The 24,480-nt window shown below is 37.9% G+C and overlaps 2 protein-coding genes across 2 annotated transcripts; both read right to left on the bottom strand.

Moving 5' to 3' along the window:
* Positions 1–9,250: 9,250 nt before the first annotated feature.
* On the bottom strand, positions 9,251–10,336 carry LOC149299858 (histidine protein methyltransferase 1 homolog). The gene has a single exon (XM_089485834.1). It carries the CDS (start codon positions 10,334–10,336, stop codon positions 9,251–9,253), a length of 1,086 nt encoding a protein of 361 aa, XP_089341960.1.
* Positions 10,337–22,047: 11,711 nt separating this feature from the next.
* On the bottom strand, positions 22,048–23,113 carry LOC149299857 (E3 SUMO-protein ligase ZBED1-like). The gene is made up of 2 exons (XM_089485833.1): positions 22,887–23,113; positions 22,048–22,732 (listed from the first exon to the last, which is right to left on the bottom strand). The coding sequence occupies exons 1-2, from the start codon at positions 23,111–23,113 to the stop codon at positions 22,048–22,050; spliced, it is 912 nt and encodes a 303-aa protein (XP_089341959.1).
* Positions 23,114–24,480: the final 1,367 nt, after the last annotated feature.

The raw sequence follows: 24,480 nt of genomic DNA, 5'->3' as shown, positions 1-24,480 counted from the left end.
GTTTATTCCTTGTATTGTGCCCTGTATCATGTATATCTTGTCTGTTATGTTTCTTGCCTGGTCTCCCTTTCCCTTGCTTGTTAGCTTCCACACTCCCAGCCTGCAGCATCCTGTACATCAGTCTTGTGCTATGTCTCATGCCTGTTCCAGGGTGCCTGCAGGATTTCACTTCGTTCTGGTCTACATCCGCTGCTATATTAGGGCGCTGGTATCTGGCTGCACAACCCTAGATGCTCAACACCTGGGTGAGTGCAGTTGTCGTGCACCAGGCCCTGTCCTGAGACTCCGCTACTGCATGCTGAACTCCATCTTTGGGCACGCTGGGTCATTACAGTCGTCCGTATGGACCCAGTTTCCTGACACACTACCACCTCCAGTGATACATAGTCTCCAAATCACTGCAAATAGTCAAGGACCAATGCAACCACTAGGTGGCCGTAGATGTTGGTTAATATTATTATTTTTTGTTTTATATAGCGCCATCAAATTCCGTAGCACTGGACAAACATCACACTATTTTAATCTATAGAAATTAATCCATGTAGCAAGAGACCTCATATTGTGAATTGAGACCATAGGGAATTCGAGTGCCCAGCCAAAATATCCAATAGACTTCCCTTTGGTTGAGACGGGTGGTAATACAACCCCCACATGGAGAGCCAGAGACTTTTTCAATCCCTGTAAATGAAAAATAAGCTAAATCCCCTCCATTGCAATCAAAAAAATGTTTACCTATGGAAGATTTAATATCTTTTGTCCTGAATACTATTGATATGTTCCCTGATAGGTGCTTTCAATTCCCGCACAGTGCATCCAACATATTGTACTTTACATTTATTACATGTGATTAAACAAATGACATGATCACTGGTACAGTTAATATAGTTGCGTATCTCAAATTTCTCCCCTGTGGCTGATGACACAAATATTTTTTTCTTATTTTCAACATACCTGCAACATTTGCAAATAATGTGACCACATGCTATACATGCCCGCAGTATTAAGCCAATTGAGGAAGCTGGCTCGGTACGAGCATATTGCCCAGGGTTTGCGGTCCCTTATAAATATACTTAATACCCTGTTTGAGAATTTTAGCATAAGTCTCATCCATTTTCAGGATAAATAGATTTTTTTGTAGAATATTTCTAATCTGGTTGGACTCTATACAATGGGTAGCTATGAAGGCAGTACCTGTCAATTCACCCCTCTTCCTGGTATCTCCACATCTCTCTGTTTTGAATTGGCATTAGAAAAGGCCCTGTCTATATCCTTGGCTCTATAGCCCCTAACTCTGAACTTGTTTTGAAGTTCAGAGGCTGGCTTATCAAATGAGTCTTGACTTTTCAGTCTTATAAATTGTCCAGTTGGGACACTGCGTATAACATGTCGTGGGTGACAACTACTGGCATGCAGCACCGAGTTTCTAGCAACCTTCTTACAAGTTTACAGTAAGTTAAAAACAAAACATATATATATATATATATATATATATATATATATATATATATATACTAACGTGTCTAATGTATGCATTATGTTAAAATATCCTACAACACACTACTCTAATAACTTAGGTTGCAATACACATGCAAGTTCATCAAGCTTCACCTTTCCTTAATCCTCAGCCTTGCTGTTGCAACAATACATTACGTTACTTTATACAACAATACATTTTCTAGTATGCCTTACAAAAAGAGAAATTGTGCTGAACGTTCAACGTGTCATCTTATAAAGATGCAAAAGTTAGTATGAAATGATCTGTACTTCAAGTCCAGTGATGTAACGGGTACGTCATGGTCAAGTGGGCTCATTGCCCACTGATCACTCCTACAGGGCCAGAGGCAGCTTCAGGGACAGAGATAAACGTTTCTTTGGTCTCCACATGAGTGTGGAGCTTCAAGAAATCGGTTTCCATGTTCAAGCAGCTACACACAAGCTGAAGATCCCTATGTGCAATGCCAAGAGTCAGCTGGAGTCATGTAAAGCAATGGAACAATCACATCTGGAACAATGGAAACATATAGTTGTGCTCAAAAGTTTTCATATGATGGCAGAAATTGTAAAATGTTGGCCCTTATTTAGAAAATATGACTGATCATGCAAATTATCTATGGCTAGTGATCATAACATCATTATGATAACAGATCACCCAAATGGCCCTGGTCAAAAGTTTACATACCCGTTTGGCCTTGTTACAGACACACAGGGCGACACACACAGGTTAAAATGGCAATTAAAGGTAATTAATTAAAGCTTCTGGCACACTGTAATTTAGAGTGACGAGACCGCTATTCTTATGCATTATAAATATTTCAATATCTTTCAACATCAATAGTTGACACATTTGCCTCGTACATCACCCATAAATACCTGCAAAATATCATATGCATAGATTTACCATAGAAAATTTACACTATAATCTTTTCTCATCATGATGTATCTGTTCTTTAGCTCGATCCAAGTATCCTGACCTATTTTAACATTACTATACCTATTATAGCTATGGTTAGAGTTAGAGTTATAGAGTTAGTTTTGCTTTCAAATATGATGAGCAACTTTTAGAAGTAGAGCACCAGAAAATTAATATAATGGACAGATTACATATTACACAGTGTCATGATCTATTCAACAAAAATAAAGTAAAAATGGAAAAGCCATGTGTGAAAAAGTACACCCTTACTGCTTCCAGACAGATGCTGCTAATCAAATGTCCTTGATTAATTGATCATCAGAAGGGTGATCATCACTAATAAAGCCAAAGTTTTAGCAGTTTGCCTGTCTGGAGCATTCAGGTGTGTGCTGACACGATGCCAAGGAGGAAAGACATCAGCAATGATCTTAGAGAAGCAATTGTTGTTGCCGATCAATCTAGGAAGGGTTATAAGGCCATTTCCAAACAATTTAAAGTCCATCATTCTAGAGTGAGTACGATTATTAAAAAGTGGAAAACATTCAAGACAGTTGCCAGTCTTCCCAGGAGTGGATGCCCCAGCAAATTCACCCCAAGTCAGATCGTGTAATGCTCAGAGAAATTGCACAAAACCCAAGAGTTACATCTCAGACTCTACAGGTCTCATTTAGCATGTTAAAGTTCATGAAAGACTTAACAAGTATGGTTTGTTTGAAAGGAATGCCAGGAGAAAGCATCTTTACTCTAAAAAGAACATGGCAGCATGGCTTAGGTCTGCATCTGAATAAACCACAAGACTTCTGGAACAATGCCCTTTGCACAGACAAGACCAAAGTAGAGATGATTGGCGATAATGCAAAACGCCACATTTGTTGAAAACAAATCACAGCATATCAGTACAAACACCTTATACCAACTGTCAAGTATGCTGGTGGAGGGGTGATGATTTGGGCTTGTTTTGCAGCCACAGGACCTGGTGTACTTTCTTTTCCACAAACAAAAGCCATTTAAATAAATGGAAACAATAATACTAATTTTAAATATAACCATAGACTAAAGCCCTGACAGGCAGAGGGAAAACTATTGAATCTAATCAGAATTAATTATATCCAAAAAGAGATAGGGGAAAAAAAAAGGAATGACAAAAGGTAAATTAAGGGGCCATCCATTCATTTTATTTAAAATGGAAAAATGCCTATTTGCTTATACACTAGCACCATCCTGTGGTATAAGGATTTATTTAGCAAACAAAAATGAAATGGATTATTTCTAAGATCCTCCAAAATAGAAAGATTGTTCAAATCATTTTTACAGATTATGCTTGATGCAAATGAACCATTTACCAATTATGGCTTTTCTTTTAACTTTTATTTGCAGTAACTACTGACACAAAGAATGTACTTTTGTGGACTGGATACGCTGTAGTTTATGCTGGCGTAACTACAGACCTCTTGTTCCTGTCTCCTCGTGCCAATTCAAAATAGTTTAGAAAGGGCCCTTTCGACCGGACCACAGCGATCCCAGTTTCTAGTTACGCCCCTGGTAGTATATGTATGTATATAATTTATATATCCCACTTACAAGGATTGTATCAGACATTTTTCCCAATTATTTAAGGCAAAACCTCTAGTTTTTGGTCTCCTCAGTAGAGTTTAGTTGATTAAGACAGTTGCCCAATTTATAAACTTCTAATATGTGAACAACACAGCATATTTTTTATCTTATCATATATTATTCTTCATCTTAGTTGATAAATATTGGTGACAAAACCATGTATTCTACTGGCCCTGCACACAGTGTGACCAGTCTTTCAGTTATTTTAAATTTAAAACCTGTTCCTGAGTAGTTTAAAACAGTTGCCCATTTACGCTACCAGCCAAGTCTTTTTTGTATTATCTTTTTATCATATCGTAGGGTTACATTTTACATTGAAACAAGTGGGTTTTTTCAGTATAAACTGGAATGTTCCAGAATATGAAAACTGCTGATGATTCTGTGGACAATACAGGCTAGTAAAACCTTGGCTAAGGCTCTGCTTTGTCCAAAAGTAGATAAAGCTGTTATTTATTATGGAACTATAAAATGCCCTCACATCCTTTAGAGTATATATAACTGCCCCTATATCCTTGAAACTAGCCCCAAGATGCTTAAAACTGCCCGCATGTGCAAATAGGGAAGCCCAACCTTTTTAAGATGAAGATATAAAAGGGTTGAGAAAATGTTTATCTTTAGAGCTTGCATATTACTGGTATGTAACCTGCATGTTCTCTTTGCGAATACATTTTCTTGTTTTACCAAAGGTTCACTCATCTTGTGTTGCACTTTAGTACGGAATGAGGAGTCAGACAGTTTTGCAAACAATATCATATATTATTCTTCATTGATAAATAAATATTGATAACACAATCAGACATTATAATATATATATATATATATATATATATATATATATATATATATATATATATATATATATATATATAAAATGTAATATTGGGAAAAATTAGTCCTGTTCTAAGGGGCTGTATGTGCCTATGATCTGCAAGTGCCTGCCTGCCAAGGCCCAGTGCTCTACTACTACAGCTCCTCTCTCACCTTCCTTACTCCGATGGATCAATTTTTATATTTTTAATATGGGGGGGGTGTCAGTCTTGTGGCTGGATGTGTCTGTCTGCCAGTGCCTGCCCTGCCCCATTTCATGCCCCTGTGCCAAAATACACTTCCTTACTCTGGCAAGTCATTTTTTTTTTTTACTAACTTGGGGGGTCAGTTTTGTGGCTGCATGTGTCTGTCTGCCAGTGCCCTTCCTTACACCCCCCCCAATCCTTTATTTTTGGAGGCTGTTTTTCCACCAGAGGACCAATACATTTTCTTAGGATACATGTCAGCATGGACTCTATCAAATAAACAGATATTAAATAAACACCTGACACCTCTGCCAGAAATCTTAAAACAGGATGTGGCTGGTTCTTCCAGCAGCAGAATAATCCAAAACATACATCAAAATCAACACAAAACTAATTTACTGACCTCAAAATCAAGGTCATACCATGGCTATCTCAGTCCCCTGACTTGAACCCCATAGAAAACCTGTGGGGTGAACTGAAGAGGAGAGTCCACCAGCATCAACATCAAAATTTGAAGGATCTGGAGGAACAGTCTCAGAACCGTTGCCACGTATTCTTTAACTTCATCAGGCATTATAGAAGAAGACTCGGCTATCATCTTGGCAAAGGGAGGTAGCACAATGTATTGACATAAAAGGTGGCAATAATTCTGCCATGCATATTCTTCACAATTTTTTTTATTTTTATTTTTCTTACCCGGGCTGTGTTTGCAAATGTTTGATATCCATGAGAACTAAGTATTTTTGGGTATGTTTTTACAACATTCGTATTTACCAAGGGTGTCAATATTAGTGTAGGGCACTGTAGATCAATATACCTCAAATGTGCCAGCATAACAATAAAATCACAATCAAGTGCGTGTATATGTAAGGTAAATATGTACATCTTACATTTTAATGAAGGGTGGTAAAATACAAAAGGGCTGTAAACTTTTAGAGATAAAAAGTTCACTGGTTCAATATATTCCAATACTTAATTGGCTACTAACCATTTATATTATTAGAACGATAGGGAAAAGGTCTATGCATGAAATAAAAACAATTATGGTAATCAGTTTACTTAATTTAACGAAGTTCATCTAATCAGCATCGTGAAATGTGTTATCCTTGCAAAGTGAGAAAACATAACAGCTGGCCATTTCACCCAGGAGGAAAGAAAACCTCTGTACTGTTGAGCGGAATATTAATTAAGATACTAATCAGAAATAGTCAACAAATCTGGATTACATGCACACATACATACATACATACATATATATATTACACACACTTATAGTCAATCGGTTATGCAAGAAAATATTTTTTGGATGAGTATCCAAGCCAGAAATTTGTAGTAGTGTAGGGGTCATGACAAACAAATCGAAGTATAGATCACAGAAGTCTAAAATGGCAATTACCTAATTAGGTCAGCGTGAAATTAATGAGGGGTAAGATTAAATAATACAGCAGAAAAGTAAAATGCGAGAAGGAATGTGTATCCAGCTTTAAAAGTGAACTGAAACTAAACATAGGAATTGTTTATATAAAGTATTATTAACAGGAATCACGTCCGCATTTAGTCAAACGTATTTGGTGTAGAATCAGTAACTCTCCCTTTTGGGTCTTTATTACAGAATCTATAACTCACTTGGCTGATAAACATATACCATTATCTTGTCAAAAGATCCTTTAAGATTATCTGGTTGAAGCGATCATCTGTATTGGTTGATGATTTAGTTGCTACAATCTTCTAATTCACCTACCAAATGAATGAGGGCTTTTGATCCAGCAGATATACTATTTGGAAAAAAGTATTGGGACACCTGACCATTACAACAGGGAATTTTATGACATTTCATTCTAAGTACATAGACATTTTTTTTTTTGCAGCTATAACCACTTCTTCTCTTCTGGGAAGATTGTGGAGTGTTTTTGTGGGAATTCTTTCCCATTCATCTAGTAGGGTATTTGGGAGGTCAGACACTGATGTTAGACAAGAAGGCCTGGCTCTCAATCTCCGTTCCAGCTCTTTCCAAAGGTGTTCGATGGGGTTGAGGGCAGGGCTCTATGCGAGCCAGTCAAGTTATTCCACACCAAACTCATCCAACCATATCTTTATGGACGTTGCCCTGGGGCACATTCATGGTGGAATAGAAAGGGGCCTTCCCTAAACTGTTCCCACAAAGTTGGAAGCATTGTATTATCCAAAATGTCTTGTATGTCCCCTTCAGCACTTGAAGACTATAACAGCTGCCTGATTAAAGCCTCAGATTATGTTTTGCCCATTATCTTTAATTTAATATGCCCATGTAATGTATTATAGGTGGGAAAGAGAATGTAAAGTGAGGACACTAAGATATAAGTTAAATAAACCACTGCAAGACGTTTTAAATATCAGACAAATCCATCTGGAACTTAATTGCTGGTGAACAATATGTTGCATTAATAGCGAAGCATCTGCACTACATTACACTTATTGGTAGTGCACCGGAAAATTTCTAGCACCTATGGGAGAGATTGTAAATCTTACCTTTAAAACTGACAATGACATTAACATGTTGAGACAAGCTGGTACAAATGGGGAGAATGAACCTGCTCTTGCAAGCTCATGGTCTTTTATAAACAACATCCTACTGCATTTTATTAAACACTTTTTTTTTTTTAAACTAAATTTAATGGAGATGCAAACTACGAAGATCTTAAAGGATATCAGAGACATTACGCCAAATCTAATGAGAATCTTACCTATGAAGGTGTTATCAATAATTAGATTATCTCTGGCCTGGTCCCAAGCTTCCATTACATCTTAATGAATATCTATTCATCCGAAAGTTCTGTTCATCCAAATAATTTACAACGAAAAAAAAAAACCATTTGTTTTGTTTAACATGCTCTTTGAAGTCTTTGTTTGAAACTTTATGTGAAGCTCACCAGCTCATTCAGTAGGATAGGGTGCAGCAGGAGTGCATGATATACACCTGCACAGACACTCTACAGGAAGTAACTACTTGTATTTAGAGAGTAGTTTCCTTTAGTGCTGTACCTCTGCTTCAATAAAATTTTGAAATCATATTCTGTACATTAGTAATAGCTTAAAGGGGCATTACAATGTCCTTGGCAGCCTCGCTTTTGCTTTCACAAAAAAACACTAAACCGATACAGGAGATGCAGTCCTGTTGTAGCAGCAGCCCTCCTCCTACTAAATAGTCTATTTTTGCCACTAATTGGCTGCTTGAATGGACACTCACCCGCAGTGTTCACTGAGCAAAGCTCTGGAGAATATTTGTAGGTAGTTGTGTTTAGCCAGACACTCCTGCATGGCATTTAGCAAAGAGATGGGGAAAGGGGAAAAGGTATTTGTAAAAAAAAAAAAAAAAAAAAAAAAAAAAAAAGACCATGCAGCTATAATATTAAAGCGCATATGATTGCGGAGATGTCCCTTTAAATTGGGTGTGCTTTATATATAAATATGTCTTTAAAAAACAAACAAAAAAACCCCCCATAGTTGCACAAATACAATGCATGCTTTATTTGCAGTATCATGTTGCAATAACAAAACCGCTTATGGTCAGTAAGTTTACAGCACTAACCTTAAATTCCAGGAATAAAAGGCACGGTAGGAGGACAATTTACAAGATCATGTAACAAAAGATGGAGGCAGCATTAGATATTACATGGAGTCAGGCAAATTTAGCTCTTTACACAACAGTTTTAAATGAAAACACTGGAAAATGGATAGATTACAATGGGACCTGCACACAAAGGAGGGAAAATATGTATTAAAACATATTTTACATGTGGTATAACATTTAAAAAATAGTCCACAGTTATTTTGTAATCTTTAAGAGTATTTATCTGACAAGCACAACACCTGATCTGTCACTGCCTGCAAGTGGGTTCCATAACTTATAATGCAAATTAGCAAGTTAAAAAAACAAAACACCAAGCAGGATTGAGGTCAATTGTACACTGGTAAATATAACATTTTTATAAAATTGTCTTTAATGGGTCACATAATTAACATTGCTTTAGCTCTGTCTTCACTTAAAGTGACAAGGTTTTTTTTTTTTTTTATATGTGGATCAAAAACAATGCACATGAAATTGTATTTTCATGATTTTATTATTTAAGCAGAACATGTCACTCAAGACATACATCTGATTAGCTCATGTCATTTTGCCTCCTACATTTTCAAAATAGATATTCTGTATTTTATAATAAAAATACAAAATATGTTAACAGATTTTATTTTCATGAAAGAGGCTAAGAAGTTGTCTTTGTAGTCCATCATCATAGACCTTCAGTGTTTTAATGCAAAACACTTCTTTCTTTCTAACAAATGTCTCAAAAACATGAACACCCCCTCCCACGCCAAAATAATGTGACTTGGTAGCCAGGTACACAGAGCCATTTTTTGCTAATAAATGTTGAAACACATCATGCAGTGCATTGTAGTAATCAGGATTATATATGGTCTCTGATGTAAGAATAATATCATATTTCTTAGGAGGCACTTCATTTTGAATTAACCGCATAAACTGTGACCATTCCCCTGAAAAGAACCGGCATTTGGATAGGAGCCCAGCCTTTGATTTTGACTTTCTTTGTCTTTTTAGACTATGCTCTTCTTCAGAACACTCACTGAATTCATCAATGTCACAGTTTGCCAGTGCATTAGGCAATGTTATCTCTCCAATCACAGTGCTGTTGTAGTCTTGAAAATGCACTTCTTTGGCTCTTCGTTTAAGAGCTAGTATTCCAAGTAAACCAGCTCCACAGCCAAGATCCAGAACACTTTTTCCTTCAAGATCTATGTCATTGTCTTCCAGATACTTTATTAGGTCAAATGTACATTCCCAGATTTTCATGCCACCTTCATAAACACCAGAAATGAGGTCAGACTTAGATGTAACAGTTCTGTTTACTATGTTCTCACTATAAGAATCTCCTTCTGACAAAGTCATTTCAACAACAGATACATTTACAAAATGCAGCCCTGAAATACTTTCAACTATTTTATTTTCAAGTGCTTTGCTGACATCTTCTGGAGGTTTGTGCTCTGCGGCAAGTGCTTTTTCTTCTGCTAGACAATCATGACTTCTGTTGCCACTGTTAAATGTATTGGTTTTACAAGATGATGTCATCAGTTCTGTTTCTTTGACATTGTCTGTTGTCCCTGTCTGCACCTCATCTCCTAATGGTAATTTATTGGCCTTAGAATTTTCTTCTTTGTTTATGAGGTTTGGAGAGTCCTCATGCAATTCACATTCAGCAGATCTGCTTTCAGTCTCACCTATAATGAAATTAAATTGAAATGACATCCTTGGCGTGAAATCGAGACACAATAGGAATTTAAAAATAGCCTATTATTTCCAAAGCATTAATTGCAGGGGTTCTAGAAGAAAAAGAAAAACAAAAGATTAGATTTTTTTTCATAGTAAACACATATAAACAATAGTAAGAACCAGACTCTACACCAAAAAGGAAAACAGCTTTGACTATAATATAAAACATTAAACTTTTTAGAAAAGTTTAGGCTAAAAGGCTGATATGTCAATGCCACAAGTATAATATACCGTATTTGACTTCGTTTTGATTCGATTATAAGACGACCCCCCAAAATCAAAATATTAATTTAGGAAAAAAACAAAGCCTGAATATAAGACTACCCTATAGGAAAAGTTTTACTAGTAAATATTAATTCATGTAAACTATTTTTTCATATTTAATAAAAGCTATGATTGAGAAAAATATATTTTTTTTATTTCCTTTTATTTGCCAACCTGCCCCCCTCCAGTTATGCACATCTGCCCCCAGGCTTGCCACTCTGCCCCAGAAATGCCTTATACCCCCCTATTTGCCACTCTGTCCCATGATGTGCCTTTTAACCCTCTATATGCCACTCTGCCTCCAGAAATGTCTTATACCCTCCTATATGCCACTGTGCCCCATGATATGCCTTTTAACCCCCTATATGCCACTGGCATATAGGGGGTTAAAAGGCATATCATGGGGCTGAGTGGCATATAGGGGGTTAAAAGGCATATCATGGGGCTGAGTGGCATATAGGGGGTTAAAATGCATTTCTGGAGGTATGTATATATATATATATATATATATATATATATAACTGCTAACAGCAATCACACTCCTATCAAGCCAAGGCAGCCAGTACATGCTGGAACCTCGGGATGATAGTAGTGGGATTACAGCCTCCCTATGCCATGCTACCACCACCACCCCCCTTACATCCATGCTATCACACACACTCATTCACAAACATTTAAATACTCATTCATTCCATTAATCACACATTAATCACAAAAACCCTCCCCCACCCCCTTACCTGAATTGCAGATCTCTCCCTCAAAGACTTCTGCAGGGGCCCGGCTGTGCGAGCAACTTCTCTGGCTCTGGCCCCGCCCCCAGAGGAAGGAGGGGGGAGGTAGAGTTATGTGAGGACTGTGCTAGCTTCCTGTTCTCCTGCTGCTAGAAGCAGAGACGCTGCTCGCGACCAAAGCCCGGTAAGCAGCATGGCCCCAGCAGAAAGAGGTCTGATTAGAAGATGACCTCGATTATAAGACGAGGGGTATTTTTCAGAGCATTTGCTCTGGAAAAAAACCTCGTCTTATAATCGAGCAAATACGGTATATATATATATATATTTTACATGCGATATAGCGAATGATGAAGAAAAATCAATAAAATCCCACTGATACTAAATAGAAGGGGGGGGGGATGAAAACATTTGGCTCTTACACTACCACAAGCAATACATTATAGTCACAAATAATCTAATGTTTTCATTCCATATAGCATTACATGTTATAAAATATGACCTTAGAATTATACACAATTCCACAAACTTCAGACCAATATTTCTATATAAGACATGCTATTGCCCATGCAACAGTGCGCTCAAGATTAGCAATTGACTTACATTAATGGCCTAATATGTTATTGAATAGTTTCTGTGGTACCAAGAACAATTTCAGTAATGTAACGGTACAGGATCACTGCCTCTAATAATGAAATAAGCCCTTTTGCTTCTAAATGTATCCAGAGGAAAAAGGCCCAACATGAAAATAATGATTTCTACAACGCTATTCAATATTTTTCTTATGTAACTAATTGAAAGGTTACAGTTTCAACACTATTTGGAACACATACTGTATCGGCGATAAGAAATGCATGCATTAATGACATGTCGCACTACATCATTTTTAGTCAAATCAATTTTCAATTTCACAAAAACAGAACCCAAGCTACGGGAGCTGATCCTTCTGTTAACCTCCGATATGATAGATGATATGCTCTTCGAATTAAGATCATGGGAAAACGTATGTTTGTAGAGCAGCATTTCCTGCTTACAGGCTAGTTCTGCCACCACTGTTAACACGCCACAGCTTGATTTAGGGTTTCCAATGTTACTGCATACACCGATCAGGGATAATGTATTGTGACATCACTTCCTTTCAATAAAAATATGAGAAAATACCTAAAAATCAATAAAATATAATGGACTGATGAGGTTCCGTGAACTACACAACTCTCATCACCCTTGCCAGAACAATGCAGAGCGTAATAGGAGTTGTTACCCTCAAAAGCTGGCATTTGTATTTTCTACTTATTTTCCAGTCTTTAACATGATTATCACGTTTAATCAGTTCTAATATGTATGAAAACGACATTATATTGTGTACTATCACATACATGGGCTGCTTGTGCAATCCAAAATGTATTATTGTATTGCATATAGCGCCATCATATTCTGCAGCACTGTACAATGGGTAATGCATGTACAACCATGGCTACATTTCTCAAGGGAGTGCGAGCTTTTAAGAATCAGAAAACTCTTACATGAACTATTGTCTCAGTAACTTTTGAAGGAGTTTTGAAAATGGATTAAGTTTTCTCCACTTTTTAGCTAACTTGGAAAAGGCAAAGTAGCAGAGAGTGATCTGCCCTTATTCCTGGCATACTTTCTCTACAGTCAGATTTGTCAAATGGCACACAGACAGACTCTTATAAAACACAATTCTAAATAACTTACTCAACAAAAAAAAGACACCAACTGGTTATGCCCCCTAGCCCAAATTGTCATTTCATGGTCCTGAAAAGATGTTGCCTGTCCACCTAGGTAAGTAAAAATCTTACAAATGATAGACCCTGACCAAGTTATTTGGAAACCCTTACTAGAAGTCACTTTAAAATCAGTTACCCTTGGAGGGTGGCCCTCAAAGACCCCGCTAAAAACCAGACGCTGTAAATTCTCATTTCTCAGGGATTGCTCTTTCATATTTTTACAGGAAATAATTCCTCTATTAAGTTAAAGATTGGGGCATTTTTTACCCTCGGAGATTAATAGTTTCATGAGGTGCATCCAATCAGCCAAGCTGGTAACTAACAGGCACACACTCACACTGACCACACCACTCTTACACTAACATGCATTACCCCCAACCGAGTAACACACAATGCAACGGATAACACATCTCAGCAACATGCACACCGACAGCTCCCCGCCACACCGGCGTACACTCAATTATAAAATCCCCGCCAGGGCAATTCAAACATTCACACTCCACAAGCACCACGCTCCTCCATTCTACTCCCCATAATCATCTTACCGGTGTGTCAGGGAGCACTCTTTCATAGCAAGCAACTGTGACAGCAGCACTAGTTCTAGTCAAAGCACTCATCGTTTCTGCCCATTTCCCCCCACCATACGCATACGCACAGACTGCAATATTATTCACGGAGCGCATATCAGCTGCAAGCTTCTGCGCCCTATACCTTTTCTCTGCAAGCGTGTTGCTACTACTTCCCGAGCTCTTCCGGTATCCGACAGTAGCAGCTCCGTCAACACCACGGAAACAGACGCTTCAATAGTATACGCCCAAAAGGTGGGCGTAATGAAACCTCCTGATCCCGCCCCTCAGTCGTCAGGCTCATAAAAGCCGCCACTGGCGCGTGCAGCGCCATTTATAGACGGAGCAGAACGGGGTGGCGTGGGGTTTGCGATTGAATAATAGTGTGGAATAGGAATAGGAATAGGAATAGGAATAGGAATAGGAATAGGAATAGGAATAGGAATAGGAATAGGAATAGGAATAGGAATAGGAATAGGAATAGGAATAGGAAGTCTTATTGCTGCTAAAGGCTATTATTATCTAGCATACTAAGGGACTGTAGCCTACAGCAAAAGGAAAACAAAGATTATTCTGCAGGCACCAAAATAGCTCAGAAAATCAATAAAATTAGAAGCAAGTAATTTAAAACAATTTTTAATTTTATTTTAATTAAAAAAGCTTTCATTTTTTTGTTAGAGCAATAGGAGGAGGCATATTTAAGCTATGCATATTTAAATATTTTATTTTCATTTTAAAAATAGTATGGGAACTTTTTTATTCAGTAAAGAATGGGTAAAAAGTAAATGTATAATGAGTATAATTTCGTGTATATTGAGAGCAAATGTTCCTTTCTCTTTTTTTGCAAAGTTTACTTTGCTTTAAATGGCCATTGTTCTAATTCAAAGCAGCTTAATTGTGTGCAGTTACTCTAGGGCCATGTGTTTTTTTTTTTTGTTTTTTTTCTCGTGCCATTTTCAATCTATATATATTTTTTATTTATTTATCTGGCAGTCGTCCTAAATTGGATCATATTTGGTTATACTAGCAGTAAATGTTCCTCCTCTAAGGCACCTTTTAGTCCCTCAAGTTTTTGAGTTACTCTACTTGGCCAAGTGGTCATCTGTATACTTAAAGGTTTGATGGTTTTCAGTTACACTGGGAGTAGATGTTACTCGTGTAACACTTTTTCTTGTCTGTTTTAGTGAAAAAACAGTCATTTTAAAAATAAAGATTAATTGTTTTCAATTAAGCTGGCACTAGGTGTTCCTCTGCTAATCTGCTTTAGTTTTTTTTTTTATGGTAGCTCATATTTACCTAGCAGGAATCCTAATATGAAAGTTAAATTATTTTTAATTACACTGGCTAGTCATGAATAAGGTTTAATTAATCACAAATGAAAACAGTGCTGTGAAACAAAAAACGAAAGTGGCTATTAGCAGAATGAGACAATTAACAGGTTCTGCCTTCAAATAAGGGGAAACTTCCTAATACTTTTTTCCCAGAAACCGGCCTGATGAAAGCAGAAAGTTGACCTTGTAGAAACAAAGCCTTTCGTGTGTTTCAATAGGAGAACGCAATGTTGCAGGATATAATAAATTAATCTGAAACTAGTTCATAGTGTTCATAATATATTTTGTGCAAGAATATTGACAGTGAAACAATATTCTCCAAAATTATGACCATGAATGTTGATACTGGCAAAATATATTTCTTTCAGCACGTAAAATGCATTCTGCCACCAACATAAAAGTAGGAATAAGGGTCCTCTCTCGCACCTAAAACCCACATTTTTACAGCCTATTTCTGATTCCAGATTTTGCCTGCTGCCCCTTTTGATGTGATTAAATGGCTGGCTTCTGCTTTGGTTTATAAACACATTTGTGTGACGTTTAGGACTGTAGAACCCAGTCATACCCTTATACCCAGCAAATACTGAGCTCCTAGAAAAGGGACTTCAGGAGAGGAAGTGGAGCTATACTGTAATTGTTAGAATTTCACCATGTGAAAAAGGCATCATTAGAAAAATCTTAACTAGTTTTAGTTGATTGTTGAATATCTAAGCCTCTTCAGAATTTTTTGTAATTCTGGAAATTAATTTTGCTACATTAATTTTTGCCTAAAACATAATTGGCGCATGACAAAAGCAGGCAATAAGTGTTCATTTCTAATGCACCAATTTTCTACAGCCTTGGCCAGCTCTGCTAAACAGTTTCTGCCTCTGTCCTGCACACTGTATATGCATCCCTTTCATTGAAATCTTTTCTTCAAGTAGAAGATGATCAAGCTCCTCTGCGTGTCCAGGGGGGTCTATATATCGCACCAATGTGAACAACTACTTTATTACCCAAATGGTTTCTAGGTTCTTTGTGTCAAAAACGGATATCTATTTGAGAAATTAGGGGTTTCCATGTGCCGACACATCTCCGTCTAGGGGTAAATTGTTTAAATCCACGGAGCACAAATAAGAAAATGCTTTGATAAGAAAATGGAGAGTTTAATACTGTGATGTTACATCGGGAATGAAGATGTATGGTAACAAGGACAACAGAGATGTAACTAACTGCAACAAGAATGTAAAAGATTGTAACAATTGAGATGCAATTCTCAAAGGGACAATGACAAAAGAATCAAGAAAAGCTTCAGTTTTTGTTTTTTGTTTTTTTTTTTACAGATCACACAAACGGATACAATGCAATATGCTATTTGCATGTGGGCTTCAGGAGACTACATTTTTATTTAAATAAATCTCCCCCTTGAGCATTCTGGCCAAATGTTTAGTTAAGTCAGATCACTAACTCTTTTTACACCTATAATGGCATATATAATATAATAGTGATCCTGCACCCACACCGGGCACTAAACAACACGGTCCTCTAGAGTATTAAAGCCACAGTCTCAGTGAGGTAATTAACCACAATTCATTTGTAATCCATTTACGCAGATTTTTAACAGGGATTATACTGAACACAAATTACCTATAAACAAAAGCCTAGCTCGTCTGAGCATTTACTAACATTAGAAGTCCCTCACTAGTCAGGGTCTAAGCTAAACAGAACGTAATCTCACCAACTTTTTTGATGGTTTCTTGTGTACATAGTAAGCCCTGCTTCAAAAAAAAACACCTCACTCTTGTCCCCTCTCTCCAACAGGTAAGGCTTTATTGCAGTCAGTGTAGCTAATTACTTGCAGCTGACCAGTGCATTGGATATGTGTAAAAAGCGAGAAAACCAGTAAGAGGAATAGAGTAGTGAACAAATAAGAGTAATTAGCCTTAATGACTTTCCTTTTTTGTCTGGAATCACAGCTGCAGCCCTTATACAACACTCTCTGGGTGTTGAGGTATTTCAGCAAAAGGTTCGATAGGGGGCGCTCATGTATTCCGTTCAATAAAAAGAAAAGAAAAAAACAATAGTGCAGGTGTATAGGAAATTGATGTGCCCTGCGTATTGCAGATTTTGCACTCAGTGTTTTTGTGTAGTTCAATGCGTCGCAGGGGTACCTTAAGGTTCCACGTATGGGATATATGTCAAAGAAAGGAACAAGAGAGGAACCAATAGTGTGTATTGCATATGTCGCTAAAGGCGCAACAAATAGAGTTGTACTTACACTAACACAAGCGTAAAGATGCCCGTAGTCGCTGGTGATGTTCTGGCTGTATCCGTGTCCTCCTCTGATGGATCCAATGATCAATATTAGTGGATGTGTGGTGTGTCAAACAACCACTGTCCACATAAGCGATATGATAAAACGTATATTCCAAAATTACAATAAACTGGATCTATGACAGATGCAGCTAAAAACTAGACAAATAAAATAAATAAATGAAAAGCACTAGTACAGGTAAAAATGGTAAAAGAAGTCCAAAAAAGTCACTCAACGCGTTTCGCCATAAAAGGCTTCATCAGGAGTATTTTCTGCTCGTGTGAACGGGTCCTTTTAAGCTATTCGGCGCCATCTGCTGTCTGTGTTTGGCGTCTGACGTCAGGACAGTAATTGCTTCTGGGTTTCTTCATTCGCCTGCCTGTAGAGGTTGCTGTTTTCAATGTGACCGGTTTCTCCATCAGAGGTTGCGTTTTGCCGTGGAGCTAAAGGTAAGAGAAAAAAAAGTGTTTGTAACTTAATATTAATGTATTTTCTTTTTACAGGTGGCAAGATGAAGAGCAACAAAGCTAGGATGGTGAGGTCGTAATACATCCTACACACCGGCATAGATACCGGTTTCACTACGGTCCCTCCAGCTTCGTTTCTGGAACGGACCTCACCATCCTAGCTTTTTTTTTTTAATCAGTATTTAATTGGTAAAACTTACAAAGATGGTGGCATAACCGAGAAATGTCATGCAAAACAGGCAATATATGTATAAGTCCTGAGTACCGGATGATGATAAAACGTCCGTAGATTGGTCAAGGTCCAAGGTCTCGGTTCAAAGTGTAAAATCAATGCGTTTCGCCGAAAAAAACAAACGGCTTCCTCAGGAGAAAACTTTAAAAATCAGTAGAAATGCTGCAGGCTGGGAGTCTGTGTGAAAGATCTGTTTTATGTGATTTCCTGATGACGTGGTTACATCAATGCGTTACGCCGTCCCTCCGGTTGCCCGGCTTGGTATGTTTGTCCGTAGGGTACCAATAAAGTTGTTCATATATTCCAGGAGAGAACGGAACGAGACGGAGACGCTTCTCATCAGATTGCTGCTTTTTGGTCTCTGTTTCACACGATGACGGACGCGTAGCTCGTACTGGAGGGAAAATGGAGCAAGCAAAAAACCATTTGAAAGATGGTTTAATAAAAGCAATTTTAAACTTCTTTTGAGTTTCAGTAAATTCATTTTAAATGTAGCGTAGCAATAAGAGGCCCACAAGAGAGGAGAGATATATGTATATATATTTTTGTGAGGGTATCCAGATAGTTACATATATCAAGAAAAATTAGATATAGGATAATTGTAAGAGTGAATATGATTACATCTGATTCTCTCGTTACATATAGCAAGAAGAAATCAGATGTAGGAGGGTGAATGGATATGAAATCCATACAAATTAGTTTCTTACAAAAATATATCAATCAAATTTATTAAAAATGTATTGGATATTAAAAATATCAATTGATTTAAAGGTTTATTAGAAAATGTATCTAATATATATAAGATATTAAATATTCAATATTTCAAATGAATGTTAGTATGTCCAACTCTACATTCAAACCCTCTTTTTTTTTAAAAGTTTGGAATTTAAAAATCCATTCTGTTTCTTTTTTGACAGGGATTCCTGTATATCTCCTCCATGCCAGTGGGGAGATACCAAATCAATCCCTATCATTTTAAAATTAGAGAGAGAACATTTTACAATTGATGCAGTGTCTTGGAACACTGTTTTTTAAATTATTTCTTATGCCCCCTAAGTGTTCTAAACCACGCAAAACTGCTCTCTCACCAGTGCAAAATAAATGCTTGGAGTACCTTAAAGGATCGCATCCCGTTAGCGAAGAGAATACGAACATGGGTGACAAACTGCTTGGTAGTGATGGGTTTGATCGGGAATGGAAGCAAGGGGCTATGAGATACACACCCTGTATCAGTTTGCTTAATACAATGAAGGAGCATCAAGGTTATCCAATGACTTGAAATGCTGAACCCCTGCTAAATAAATCGTAATAGTGCTGTATGACAGGGATAACTCAGTATGACAATATGCAATGAACGTTAAAATGTATGATGTATTGCGGGGATGCAGGCATTGGTAAGACTCCCGAACTCATACCACCCAGACAGTGCTGATAAATATAACAAGAAAAAAACTGGAGTTCCACGTGTGAAATCCTAAAATAATGATAATAATAATACTCCCCAATGTTAGCAGCTGCCGACAACACTCTTCCTCAAAGCGTTTTAAACAGACAAACGATACACCATGGCGCGCGTAAACATAGGGGAGAAAAAAAATAAAAACAATAGTGTAATATGTAAACACTAAATAATATAATGTGGTGTCTGATCCACTCACAAGCTGGCTGGACAGAACGAGCTCATCACGGATGTCAGTTGAAAATTCTGTTTAATAACTTCTAAAATATCTAAAAAAAACAAATGGACCGAATATTTCCACAGCAATGATCTTAAGTAAGGCAAAGAATGCACTCACAGTTAAACGTGGCACTACTAAACTAATAGAGTGCACAAACGTTTCCAGATGGAATGGTCAGGATCAGAAGCACCGGTAAGTTGGGAGGGGCATAACACAGGAGGATCCAGGTGCCCTGCATCGCTGCGGGGGATCTGGATCTTAGTCTTGTAGTCAGACCTATTTGAGGTCTGATTATAAGACGAGGGGTATTTTTCAGAGCATTTGCTCTGGGGAAAAAACCTCGTCTTATAATCGAGCAAATACAGTATGTACGCAATCCGCCCTTCCTTAGCCAAACTGTTAAACAACCAAGCCTCTGTCCACCTCAAACCAGAGGCGAACTTTTACCCCAAAGCCAAAAACTCAGTTAAAAGATGTTTTCGGCACCTTCCAAACAAGGTACAACTTTCCAGTAAAGATTGTAAACCTTTATTAAATAAACTATTGTTACCACTATCTGAAACTCCATCTCTAAAATACAGACCAGTGTATACATTTTCTAAGTCCACATGCCTAAAGCTAAAACCCCTGGTTTAGGAAGACATTTTTCAATTCGCTTTTCTTCTAACCCTTTCTAAAGGTTTAAGCCCTTTTTCTTTACACCAAAGCCAGCACGGAACAATTTCTGAAAATATAAACAATGTATCGGGGAACATGTTTTTGATCTGAAAACAAAATTTTTAAGACAAAACATTAACGATTTGAGAACCAATGTCATTATGTAAACCATCTGGATAAGGAAAAATTAAACAATCTTTAAGCCACTGATTTCCTTTCCAATATACTTCAACATCTTCCTCGCTAGCTCCTAGGTTTGTACCATAAGGGCGGATGAACGCTCTTTTAAGCGCCCAGGACACATAAGAATGAACCAGGATCAAAATGCAAACTGCCTTATCTATAAAAGAAAATATGATCAGATAATATATAACTCAATAGCAACTCTGGCCTAACGTAGCATTAAAAGTTGTTAGCCTAACACAGCTGTTACTGTTGCTGCACCTATATGGAAAGAACGAGGTGAAAATGTATCTATCTCCATGCCCAAATATTTGAGACATTTAAGTATAGAATTGATTTGATAGGGGAACATCATTATCATGTATTTACAAAGGGCCTGGCTCCATTGGTCTGTTATCCAGATCGAGGTGTAAATTGAGCACCGTGCAGAACTCTAGTTCATTGATGAGGTTAATATGAATCCACACTAGTGATGGGAAGTTCGGATCATTAAAGTGAATCGGATCATTTCGATTCGTTCACTGAAATGATCCGATTCATGATCCGGATCTTCGGATCACTCAGTGTGTCTGCACGGAGTTACTGTTTTCCAGTAACTCCGTGCAGGCACACTAACGATTGGCCCCGCCCCTTTCATTATGAATCCTCCCCCCTGCCTCCAGTGATGTCAATGAAGGCAGAGAGTCGTTCAAAGATTCGGATCTTACAGGGATCCGAATCTTACAGTGATCCGGATCATTGTAAGATCCGGATCTTTGAACGACTCTCTGCCTTCATTGGCATTGTAATCATTCAGAGAATGTCACCATACTGTTATAAATAATACATTCATAATCACTGCCCCCAGGATTTACATTCCCCTTTACCTGCAACTGCACCTTAAGCTAACTTTATTAAATTAATTAAATTAACCCTCACCATTAAATTAACCCTAAACACCCCATCAACCATGACTGCCCCTAAAATTAACCCTTAACACCCTATTAACCATAACTGCCCCCAAATTAACCCTAAACACCCCATTAAGCATAACTGCCCCTAAATTAACCCTAAACACCCCGTTAAGCATAACTGCCCCCAAATTAACCCTAAACACCCCATTAAGCATAACTGCCCCTAAATTAACTCTAAACACCCCATTAACCATTACGACCCCTGAAATTAACCCTAAACACCCCATCAACCCTAAATTTACCCCTGCCTCCAATATGCGGACACATATTAGATTACTTTACAACACATTGTGTGTAATGCAGATAAACAAATAATCCTGATAGTGAAATGGCTAACTGCCCTACCCCACCCCAGATTTTCCCATACAGTGTTGTAAATAATGACACATTTACGAACCGGGTTTGGTTTTTAAAAAACAATGTTTTAATAAAACAGGATCAAACGTATTTTAAAGAACTGCAAACATTAAATATAAAAAGGAAAAAAAAGCACGTATTTTTTTTTACAAACAAGGGAGGTCAATAAAACATAAATAAACAGAAAAAAGTGCTATATAAATGAAACAAATTGATCATTTATTCCTTTCTATGATGATTTGTCTGCAGGAGAGGTGATGTCTGCATTGAGAAATACTAGCTGTCTAACTTTGTTTGGACTCAGCCTGTTTCTCCTTTCTGAAATGATCTGGCCAGCTTTTGAAAACATTCTCTCTGCAGGCACAGACGTAGCCACTATGCAAAGTCTCTTTTTCATGACAACTGTTAGTCCTTCATAGATCGTCTGCCTTGATTTCCACCAGGCCAGTGGGTCTTCAGTCCTTGGAATCAGGGACTCTGCAAGATACCCTCTCATTTCTGACATTGCAGAAGATGTGGGGTTGCAGGAGGTTACTGTCTCTGCCACTCTCTCATCAAAGTCCTCCCAGAAAGAAGCAGTTTGTGTAGATCGAGGATTGTCTGGGGGGTCCACAAGGCCAGCTTGAGGTTGCGTGCTGGACCCAACTCTTGCTGCAGCTGTAGTTATGTTTTTGGCTGCTTCATCTGCGGCTGCTGCTTCATAGAATGCCCTTTGCTTAAACCTAGGGTCAAGCACAGTTGCCTCCGCAAACAGACGAAAGTGTTCAATTTGATGAAAGCGGTTTTGCATTTCTTCTTTCAGCGCGTTAAACATTTCAATAACAGGGCCATGTTTGGACACAGCACTCTGTAAACGCTGAATTACTTTTTGCAGTCCCCTTGCCATCAAAATGATCTTTGATGCAGTCACATATCTGTTATAATGAGAAAGAGAGGATATAACTTACTAAATGCATACAATCAGACCTATAAGGATAAATGAAAAATTAGGGTTTATGGTTTAAACTATGACAAAATAATTGTTGCAACAGGTTAAATAGTTATATAGTATATTACATTCATACATACCTGTCTGCGCTGACTTCTACAGTAACCTCTTCAAAGGGCTTCAGCATTTCACAGGCATCCTTTATTATGTCCCACTCATTAAGAGTCAGGGTTGGAAGGCTAGGGTTGACCAAAGCAAGAGTGGCAATGATTGCTTCTTTCTGCTCCCCAAATCTTTGAAGCATATAATAAGTGGAATTCCACCTTGTCACCACATCTTGTTTGAGTCGCAGCTCTCCAAGGCCCATCTGTTTTTGAGTTGCTTTAAGTCTTTCAGTTGCAACTGTGCTTCTGTTAACATATTCAACAATATTCTTCACCTTTAGAAATTGTCTCTTGAATTGTTTTTAAGCTTCCCCTAACAATGAGGTTCAGTGTATGGGCAAAGCAAGCCACGTTCTTCCATCCAGCCTTCCGTATACTTGCTTTTATGTTGCTGGCATTATCAGACACACAAGCGACAACTTTGTTTAAGATACCCCACTCTTCCGCAATCCTTTTAAGTTCAGCTGCCAGGTTGTCAGCCGTGTGCCTGTCTGTAAAAGAAAAGCAGTCCAGAAGGGATGATGAAAGTTTAAAATCATCGTCAATATAATGGCACGTCACTGCCATAAAACTGGTTGTGGTACGTGATGTCCAGCAGTCAGTTGTCAGACACACAGCAGAGGCATTGCTTATTTTTACCATAAGCTCTGCCTTGATTTTGTCGTACAGCTGTGGCAGCAAAGTTCCAGATAGTGTCTTTCTGTTTGGCAAAGTGTATGTAGGATCAAGAACCCTCAAGAAACTCCTAAATCCTTTGTCATCTACTATTGAAAAAGGTTGCAGATCCAATGCAATCATCTTAGCCAACTCTTCATCAACTTTGCTCTGTCTCATTGGGCCAATTGGTGGTCTCACGTAACTGGTAATCTGGCTTTGCCTAGACCTTTGGGGAATGGTGCCACTTCCAGATGGGATGGATGCTTCAGCTGCATGGGTGCTGCTGAGAGTGCCGCCTGAGGTTGATGGTGATGATGTGGATCCTGATGGTTCCTCTTGTCTTACGTGGACAAGCATTTGTAGTTGGATGCTTCGTTTCAAGATGTCCAACCCTAACCCTAAACACCTCATTAAGCATAAATGCCCCTAAATTAACACTAAAAACCCCATTAAGCATAACTGCCCCCAAATTAACCCTAAACACCTCATTAAGCATAACTTCCCCTAAATTAACACTAAAGACCCATTAAGCATAACTGCCCCCAAATTAACCCTAAACACCTCATTAAGCATAACTGCCCCTAAATTAACACTAAAGACCCCATTAAGCATAACTGCCCCTAAATTAACACTAAAGACCCCATTAAGCATAACTGCCCCTAAATTAACACTAAAGACCCCATTAAGCATAACTGCCCCTAAATTATCCTTAAACACCCCATTAAGCATAACTGCCCCCAAATTAACACTAAAGACCCCATCAACCATACCAATTTATTAGGTAATTTATCTGGAGTACATGCAATTAATTTAGGGGCAGTTATGGTTAATGGAGTATTTAGGGTTAATTTCAGGGGCCGTTGTGGTTAATGGGGTCTTTAGGGTTAATTTCAGGGGCCGTTATGGTTAATGG

The sequence above is a fragment of the Sceloporus occidentalis genome, unplaced genomic scaffold (genome assembly GCF_023333645.1).
Source record: "Sceloporus occidentalis isolate IW3139 unplaced genomic scaffold, rSceOcc1.0.p SCAF_27, whole genome shotgun sequence".
NCBI classification, from domain to species: Eukaryota; Metazoa; Chordata; class Lepidosauria; order Squamata; family Phrynosomatidae; genus Sceloporus; species Sceloporus occidentalis.
The sequence above is the reverse complement of the archived record's forward strand: the minus strand, read 5'-3'. Positions and strand labels throughout refer to the sequence as shown.